Genomic DNA, 10,019 nt, shown 5'->3' with positions numbered 1-10,019 from the left:
CTGCGCATGTGTGCATCAGTTATAATGTAATGACTATTATGTTTATACTTTATTAACAACATTAACCATGAACCAATATTCTTCACTACAAGCTTATGGTCAAGTATCAAATGAATGTGGAATGCCCCATTGAAGACAGAGATAGCACATCTGAGAATTATGTTTTGAAACATTTCCCACTTTGTCGGGTATTGCGGTGTGGCAATCATGTTGCTAAGAATCATGCTATAAAGTTAGACAAGTTGCGTAAACTATAACAAATGACAACTGATGATGGTGTTAAAATAGAATGCTTCTGCAAGGAGAAAAAGCATGCTAAGCATTATGGTTACCTCTCTGAGAAGTTCATTAGAAAAGCCAAAGCATCATTTCACATGTGTCTTACGAATGCGGGCACAGACCCCAATGCTTTTTCAGAGAAGTTAATAAAATTGGCATTGGATAAATTTTAAAATGAACACTATTGGATGGTGGCCAGTGTGATTATCACCCATTAGTAGGGTGTAGCTGTGGTTATTGTACAGATATAGGCAAATTAAAATGCTGCTAAAAACCTTACAAAACTGACAATGTTTTGAAGAGTCCTTTTCATATCCTAGCTTACCACTTAAACTGTCAAGGAATGGCAGGTCTGGCTGATGTATTGATACATCCTGAAACAGGTAAAGCCACAACAAACCCTTTTGAAGCTTCACACAATGTGCTTGTTACGTATAGGTCCAAAAATTGGAACATTGCAAGTCTTCACTACCACTTTTCTACCAACATAAGACTCATTCAAGGTTGCATGACCAAAATTTTCACGAAGCGTGGTCCTCAGTACCACTGGATTCTGAATATCCTAGAGCGGATGTGCCTTCCTGTTGTTCAGAATCTTCGATCTATCTTAAAGAAGCTGAGTGCAGGTTTATTTTTTCATATAAAAAGCAAGAACACCAATGTTGCTAAAGTAAAGAGGAAGCTTTAAAAGGGAAAGTGTAGTCTTTGAACATCAACCCAGGCAATTGTTCGTAAAAGAGGTGCAATGAATCATGATTATGGAAGGGATGCATTTACTGAAGTAATTACAGATGCCTCAACTGACAAATGCAAATGTAGGTCATCAGACCAGAGTAGGACATCCAATAAGAGTTGTCCACAGAGTAGAACCTGTCATACTGCTACTGGAATTGATACCTTCTGTGACATCAATGCATCCAAATGTGATGACAAAGTATCTGAGTATTACGATGATTATTATGACTTTGAAAGCTCCCTAAGTGTTAAAATGTTTGCTGAATTGTGTGCATGTCCAAATTTTCCATGTCGCAAAAGGGATTGCCCTGATAATGTAAAAAATACAAAAGGCCTCTGTAGATAGGTCAGTCACTCCTGCTGGTGCCTTGTGGACACCACCACTTAAGAAAAAGTGTCTGTATTCACAGAAAGTCCCTTCTCCTTCAGTTCTATTAAAAGTTAAGGACCAAAGTAACCCTGCTCTTGGAAGTGCCATTGTGCCATGCAATGCATCAATGGCGGAAAAAGTAGGCTCTCCTACTGCATCCACTCATCCTTTAGCATAGATAAATAGTTGGAGATAGCCGTATCAAAATGCTGTTCGCCATAAAATATTCCTGTTCTAACACAAATTCCATAGCAAAGTACTCCTGTGGTGCACATTTCACATTGTATTAACTGTTCATATTGTAGACTCTCACTTCATATGTACTCTGACTTCTATGGACAACATGCGAGACGTACTTGTATCTTTAAGTCAGTGCCATTCACCGTCGATGACCCCAGGCCCATCAATATTTAATAAGCAAAGTTCCCAATTAGCAGGGGCTGAAATAGCGGGTTCTCCTTCTGTACGTACTGTATTTTTGTTGCAAAATTAAAAGTGGTATTCCTCTTTACCATGGTGCCAGCTGACCTCTATTCCATTCAAAAGTACTCCAACATCTATCCATAAGATGCAGGATGTACAGGTATCTTTAAGTAAGTGCCCTACACCATCAATTACACCAAGTCAATTAAAATTAAAAGAGCAAAGTTTCCATATAGCAGTGGCCGAAGAAGTAGGTTCTCCTTCCGTATGCACTCTAAGTGTGTTTCAGAATAAAAAGTTGGTGCTCACTGTACCAATGTTCTGCTGACCCCTGTTTCATTCAAAATGAAAGATCACAGACCCACTGGAGTTGATTGTGGAACTGTTCCTTTGTGGGTCAAAAAATAGAAACAAAATCATTTCATAGTCTTGAACAGACTGGTGTATTGATGAAGAAAATACCAAGTGTGCTTTAAAGGTCTTGCATGAAATGACTACCTCCTTCTACCAATAGAGATTGGGTACAGAAAGCAGTTGCAATTATATCAAAGCTTTCTGGTATCACAGTTGTTCAACGTGTCGATGCTGTCAAAAAGGTTCCTTACCGAGAAATAGCTCCTCTGATTCAGGATGAGATTGTCAGAGATGGGGCATGTTTCTATAGGACAATTGCAAAAGCCATTACTGGTATTGATGACAATCATTTTGCAGTCCGTATGTCTTTAAGAATTTCATGCTTGACCCTGCAATTGTTCTTGCCATTGGAAGACTCATTTGTGCTGGAATTTATTAAAATATTGTTGCATTAAAAGCAGTGAGGAGTCACATAAACAGACATAAACTATATTTATGAACCTCATGGTCGACTGAATATGAGGTAATTTCAGCTGCTGCAATGTTTCAAGTTAAGATTATGGTTTTTGCCCAATATTCCTGTTACCATGATTGGCATACATATGTGCCTCGGTTCACTAGCAAAATTTGCATGACACCCATGAAAGTCACGTTGTATCTGTACCACATTAATCGTAATCACTATGATTTAGTGATACCTGTACTTGATTAGTAGCAGTGTAATGATTTTAGGCTTGCTATTTTAAAATGGAATTGTTTAGTATCATTTTCTTGAGCTTCATACAATTTTGGTAAGATCTTTCTCTGTGATGGTATATTGCATTCTATACCATGTTTTTTATTTTAGTTGATATAGTGCAATTATTACTTGAGATATTTTAGTGTTAATTTTGTGCAAGGTTTAGTTATAGTTAAAGTACAATTGCATCTAGTTTGTTTCTGATTACTCTTTGTAGGCTTATATTTTGCCACTTGAGTATGTAAATACTCGCTCTCCCTCTCTGATGTAGACAAACTGTCCACATTTGTGACGTTTGCCTAAACCTTTGCAGCACATTATGCTAATGGCAGTTTGTAATAAATGTTTCAATTAAAATACATCATGCTAATTATACAAACTGGTCATGTACCATGATGTGTATGACAATTTGACAGTTGAATACAGGTTAACATACACTATTTAGTGCAGTACCACGCATTGGGTGGCAGCTTATTAAAGTTCTACGAGTCATGAAAGTCACTAGATATTTATGGTCAATTGCTGCGACAAGCTTTGGGTGGTAGTTGTTACATTTCACAGAGTGGTTTGGAAACTCTGCATGTAGCTACATGCCATACAACGCTTTGGGTGGCGGTTGTTGTTGCATTATACGGAGTGGCACATTGTGGTAGTGAAACTATGTAAGTAATACCAAGTGTTGTGTGGTGGCTTCCGTGTCATATTTAGAGTCACTAGTAATGAAACAAAATGCCGTGCCATGCTTTGGTGGTGGTTGTTACAATGTGCAGGGAGTATGTAGCGAAATAAACTAAATGCTAACCCACACATAGAACAAGTATGCTAAGTGTTTTGAACTGTATGTGGCAAATGAGAAAAGAGTAACTGCTATAATGTTCTGCTTTGGTAAATTTGCAAAGTTGAGAGTTTTTGAACTGGAATTTGAGACTACCTCCTCGTTGTCAAGGTTGAGATTTATTGTATGATATGCAGTCCAGGTTTGGATGTATTGTAGAATAAAAGCAAATTGTCTCACTTATAAAGTCCAAAAATATGTTGAATAGGTAGTGCTTCATTTTTTCATTCTGGGAGAGTTGTGAAGCATAGTAATTGGTGCTGTACGCAACAAAGTACTTGATTTATCTTTGTTAGTAATGTACGCAAGCCAAACAAAAGAATCTTGCTTGTATTGGTTGCATTTGTTATGTGAATCTATATTTTGTACATGATTGCGTTAAACAGTAAGAAAATCTAAATTTGAAAACAGCTTTTTTTGACATCAAGTTCGAGATTTGTAAGAATCAAATGTGAAAAATTGATCATGTCATTTTAAGTCCATTTTAAGTCATTTTAAGTACTGTTAGGACAATGAAGTTCTACCATAGTCATAATGTTACAGGTACATACATGTAGGCATGTCTTTGGCTAGTTATACTATAGTCATAATGTTACAGACATGTAAGCATGTCTTTTGCTCCTAGTATGCTGATTAGCTGCTTTAGTTTATTTTTGTTAGAAATGTAATGTACACTTATGTGCCTTGCTGGTCCACTCTTTTGCCCTAATTTGTAGTGCATAGCCATTGAGAACTTGTTTACAATAATAACAAGAACATAAAAATTTAAAACAACAAGATTGAGTAGGATTCCGAATGTTCAACGATAATACAAAATAAAAATCTTACTCTGGTGACGCAAATTCTACTCTACAGTGTACTTTTAATGTTATTATTTAAAAGTTATGGATCACCTTGCAATGTAAAGTAGAGTTTGCGTCAGGAGAGTAGGATTTTCATTTCGTATTTTCGTTTGTCATTCGGAATCCTACTCACTCTTGTTTTTTTAAATTTTTATGTTCTTGTTTTTGTTGATTTTTTTATAATAATTTTTCAGTTACAATTGTGATATTACACAAACAGTAAGTTTATTATTGTTGTCATTGTTATCAATTTACAGTATTTATGAGGGACAGCACTGATTGAATTAAATAGATATGGTGAAGGAATATCTACCATAGTGATGACAAGTGAAATGATTACCATAGTCTTGACGTGACCCCTTGTTCAAGAAGATCTATCTTCCAAGCAATCCTGTAGCTATTCCTGCAGGTTCTTCCTGTTGTCAAGTTCATATTATCACTAGTATTATAAACATTAATTAATTGTTTTGTATTTTTGAAATCAAATAATTCATTACACACGCAAGATTAATACCTTCTCTTAGCTGCAAAGCTCCACTAAGTACTGCAATTTGATTCCAAGCATAGCTAGCCTATAGCTAGGTAAAAATACTTGCCGTTCCCAGCTCTGAGATCTGAGCATGCGCAACCATGCCCAAATTTTGGAGCACATGCTTCTTTAATTAACAAAATGGCGGCACAAGGTAAGCTGGTGCGACCAAACAATCACAGTATCACTTCTTCCTTTCTTGGAGAATGATTCTAGGGGACAAGGACCTGCACATACCCTGTTGGAGTAGAATGGTGTAAGAATTAGCCTTCTTATCACCAGGCAAGATTGATATAGTGACCGACAACTGGATTGACAGATCATGATGCTAATGAAAAAGGTGGATGAACAAAACGGCCGCTTTACTGATTTTTATTTTTCTCCCAGAAAAGGTCTAGAGTCACGCTAGTGGTACCATTGGAGTCTTCTTGTCAGGATAAGGTCCTCTAAGAAGTCTGGTTAGCAAAGGAGCTCATTTTCCCGGTATAGCAAGGCTGCAAAAGTCATGGCAGCCATTTTGTTTGGGTGTGAATCCTACTTAGAAATGCTACCGCGTTACTAATGAATTAACCTTTAGTAGTAACAATATGTTTTGTTATTAATAATTAAAATTATAAACAATTTACCACTACAACCTCATGGAATAATACAGTAACTTAAAACTAAAGATTGTAGAGCTAGTCAACTTTGTAGAAGTAGTACTCTCAACCAGGTTTTTACGGACCTATTAAGGTACACACATATATGACATTAAATTTGATACATGTAAATCTACATGTAGCTTGACACACTAACAAAGGTCAACAGATACTTGTAAAAATGCTCGCTAGGCTAAACTCAAAGGTTGCAATGATGCATGTCACATTCTATTAATACATGTAAATGAACATAAATGAATAAGTAGAAAATGTGTTGCGTGACACTACAAAATTATCACTCCTGCACCTGCTATGAACTTGCTATAAATAGAGAAAATCAACTTGTGTAAAGTTGTACATGGTAGCATGCATGTATGAAAAAAACAAACAAGGAGTGTAGATATCACAACTAAAACCTTATCAATGCAGCAAATACTACATAGAATAGAATTTTGACTCACGACTAGTGAAACTGATTTTATACAATCATCATTGCTATGAAACCATCACCATGAAGCTATTGTAGGTCAATTCAAAATGCATTTTGCATGTTGTATAGTTCTGATTCTTTCAATGCTCTGTTTAAGTGTAAGTTGTATCCATTAATAGATATATGTAATGTCTATCCTTAAATAGAAGCCGGATTGGAATAAACGCTGGGGTACCAATAGAATGAAAGTATAAATACGCAACAGTAGCCCAGGAGTAACTCTGTAGTTACTGGATAATGCCTGAAGTTCCATTAGTGTAATGCTTAAGGTTACGGGTTTGAATCCCACTTTTGTTATTTTTAAAATACTTTTTCTAGATCCAAATATCGTTTTAGGAAATAGACGCCCTGGCTTTTATTTATGGAAATACGGTATGATTCCTATAATGCTAGCTTGTAAAGTACTTCTCCCATATAAATATTCTTGCACACACATACTTATGATCCATATAAACTCTGTCGTTCATCTAGGATTATTGAAAGTTGAATAGTAATTGAGCACTATTTCAGGTTTTTTGTAGTTCTATTATTTCCCCAATATCTAGAAATTTGTGTACTACTTGGATTGGCTAAAGGAACGATACTAATACACAATATTTGTGCAATATTTGTTCATATTGTCTATTTTGTATAACTGCTCTACTCTTTTATCTTTTTGCTCTTTTATCTGGATATGTGACGATGGTGCATGATTTTAGTAACTCTACAAAAATCTCAATTTGAAAACAATGTTGTTACATAAAGTTGCGGATATATGGAAGAATCAAATCTAAAATATTGATGATGGCCTTTGTAAGTCATGTCATACAAGTGTGTTGGCATACTGTCACTCTTAAAAATAAATATTCTTTTGTATTGGGCCATCTTCTGGTTTTTTAGGTGCCTTTGTGAACAATGCAGCTCAAATGCAACCGTCAATAATTCTGTCCAGGAAACGAAGATAAGCTTGTAGAAGTGAGCCCACGCACACTTGTAATTATTATTTACTCAATTTCTGGCTTAATTTTTTTAAATCATATATTTCTTTAAATAATATTCATGTGAAACTATGAATACTAATAAAACAATGAATAAACTTATAGATGACCTTCACATGTCTTTATAGTGCTCCTCTTAGGTCAAAAGTGAACAAGAGTAGGTAAGGGTCAAATTAATGTATAACGTTTCTATTAGTAGAACTAATCTGGCTTTTGAAAAAAAAAGCATACTCTATAACATAGTGGAGTTGCTTAACTGTGCCCTTTTTTGCTACTTAGTTATAGCTAAAATGCACTGTGCTAGTTATTAGATGTATTATAAACATTACAGGTATCATCACTAGAGCTGTATTATAATGTGGTAAGTTTAGCCCTCACATGACTATCTTTTCAAATTTACATCAACATATGAAGTTATATTGAAAAAAATCATGGCAAAGTTCCGCTTGAAGCTCCAATTTGTAAAAGACATCAAGTAGAAGCTAAACGGCACTATAACAATGACAGTCATGTTCCCAAATGGAAAGAGAGAGTGACAAATACAAGTAACAAATACAAGTAATCCAGTGACTTGCATGTATAATGGTAGTATGCTAACATCAGCGACAACCAAAATCACCTGTGCATCTTTTGCTTTTTATGAAAGAAGTTGATGAGTGCTGGAGAGTTTGCTAGTAAATAAGAGATTTATTTATGTAAAAATCATTACTATGATGTATATAGAAAACTAAAACCCATTAATTGTGTTAGCTGCAATGCACACACCAAACAAGGAAAGTCGTTTACACAGCATTGCCCTGATCCAACTACTATTTTATAACATATTAGGTCAGACTCTTGAAAATGAAGATGTATTGTTTGGTTTGTTATAAAGCACACTTGCAATTACAAACTGAGTTAGAGAAAGAACTAGAAAATGACTTAAACCGTAACATAAATCAGTGGCTTATTTTTGAATACGAACCAAATACTTCCTAGGTAACAAATTTGTTTTGGAAACACTCATTGTTATCGCTCATAATTTTTGACAAAATAAAGCCTTACTTTTGAGTGCTGCATGTAATGTTTTTGTGGAGCACTATACAGGGGAAAAGCCTAAATGCAGTATTTCTTCTTTGTCACTTAATATTAAAACAGAAAATGCAAAAGAAAGTTTTCTTCACACTGGCTACTTCATCATTTAATTATAATTGAAAGAAATAATTATTGTTAGATTTTATCTGTATCAACCAGCTCTTTGGTACAATACTCCACTGAAAAAATTGAGACATTCTTACAACTCTATCTTGGGCTCTAGGGGCATGTGCACAGCAGAATGTCGGGCTCTCAGAGCATGTGCACAGCTGAATGTCACTAATATCCCAACTGTAGGTAGTCCACCAAGTGAACCTACTACAATGTGTAATGATGACAAGAAAGAGCAGTTGTGTGTGAGTGCTTTGATTATATATATTACACAATAAAATTAAGAATATTTCAAAGTTGCCAGAAATGCCTCATTTGCCACTGAAAGAATTTCTTAGCAAAATAGATCCGAATTTGATCTTTTTTTGGAGCTAGCTACACAGACAGTTCATGATTGTTACTTTTCAAAGTCAAAGTCTAATGACTCAGTCAAAACTTAATTATATGGCCGTTGATGAATTGTACTAATGCATAGGAAACATTACCAACACATATTGTACTTACTGATATCATTGAAGCTAATGGTGGGTCAAGTCAGCTATTATGCATATTGAATAAACTAGGGTGTGTATCTTCTCCAGATAGTCACAATAGATTTGACTTATTTTGGTAAAAGCCAGACACATATTAATAATAAATGGAAAAACCTTTCACCTAGGATAGCAACAATTGCTTCTGTTGACAACTTCGACACATGCTGCTGTATATCAAGGTAGGCAACATCGTAGCTATGATAAAAACACTATTCAATTGGTTCAGCCTCTGGTTAGCAAGAAGAGATAGAGGCTCATTTATTATCACTAATTAAAATTGAGCAACAACCAAATGCAGTTACATATACGAATACACACACTAGACATAGACAAGTAGGAAGCTCACCTTAATCATCACCACAAACTACTCTATTTGCACTCTTGACCAATTGTGTAAGGCAAGCTACCTCCTCTCTCTGCAATGCTACCTCAGTATAAAGTGAATCACTCTCTGCGACATTATTGACAGGAGGTGGTGGTGCAGATACTTCCTTTACTTTGTCAGCCAGGAGAGCAAGTTCTGACAAAGGAGTATCAGACTTGGCTGAAGCTAGCACCATTCTGACTCCAATGGGCAGCCTTTGTAAAAAGAGCTCCTTGAGGAAAGATGGGGCTTCTTCAGCGGACTGTCCCAGCAGTTGCTCCATTCTACTCAGTAGCTGTGAAGGCTTACGGTCACCAAGTTCTTGCCCGGTGAACAACTGCTGTAGCCGCCGCTGCTCTAAGGCTGCTGTCCGCTCGATAAGAGCTTTTTTGAGAAGGTTCTACTGATCTAAGTCAAGAGCCTTGAGGACGAGGTCACGTACCTCCATAGCTACTTCTGGTTAGAGAGAAGCAATGACATAGTCATATCTGGTTTTCTGAGAGGTGATCTTTCTTGTCTGGAATTGCACTTCTACTTGAACGAACCAGATATAAGCATCGGCAGGCCAGTAAGCCGGTAGATTTAGAAATGGAAGCTAGAGTATCTGGACTAGGTGAGGTAGCCATGTTCTGAGTCAGGGTCACCAACTTAGTGTGATTCTATGACTGAATTAGGAGGATCACAAATATTCTTGGCCAAATAATAAAAGAGAGAGAGTTAGAAAGG

The 10,019-nt window shown here is 36.1% G+C and overlaps 1 protein-coding gene across 1 annotated transcript; it reads right to left on the bottom strand.

Moving 5' to 3' along the window:
• Positions 1–9,276: 9,276 nt before the first annotated feature.
• On the bottom strand, positions 9,277–9,741 carry LOC105312621 (uncharacterized). Its single transcript, XM_011405409.1, has 2 exons — positions 9,736–9,741; positions 9,277–9,693 (listed from the first exon to the last, which is right to left on the bottom strand). Exons 1-2 carry the CDS (start codon positions 9,739–9,741, stop codon positions 9,277–9,279), a joined length of 423 nt encoding a protein of 140 aa, XP_011403711.1.
• Positions 9,742–10,019: the final 278 nt, after the last annotated feature.

Source organism: Amphimedon queenslandica, unplaced genomic scaffold (assembly GCF_000090795.2).
Source record: "Amphimedon queenslandica unplaced genomic scaffold, v1.1 AMPQUscaffold_13425, whole genome shotgun sequence".
NCBI classification, from domain to species: domain Eukaryota; kingdom Metazoa; phylum Porifera; class Demospongiae; order Haplosclerida; family Niphatidae; genus Amphimedon; species Amphimedon queenslandica.
The sequence above is the reverse complement of the archived record's forward strand: the minus strand, read 5'-3'. Positions and strand labels throughout refer to the sequence as shown.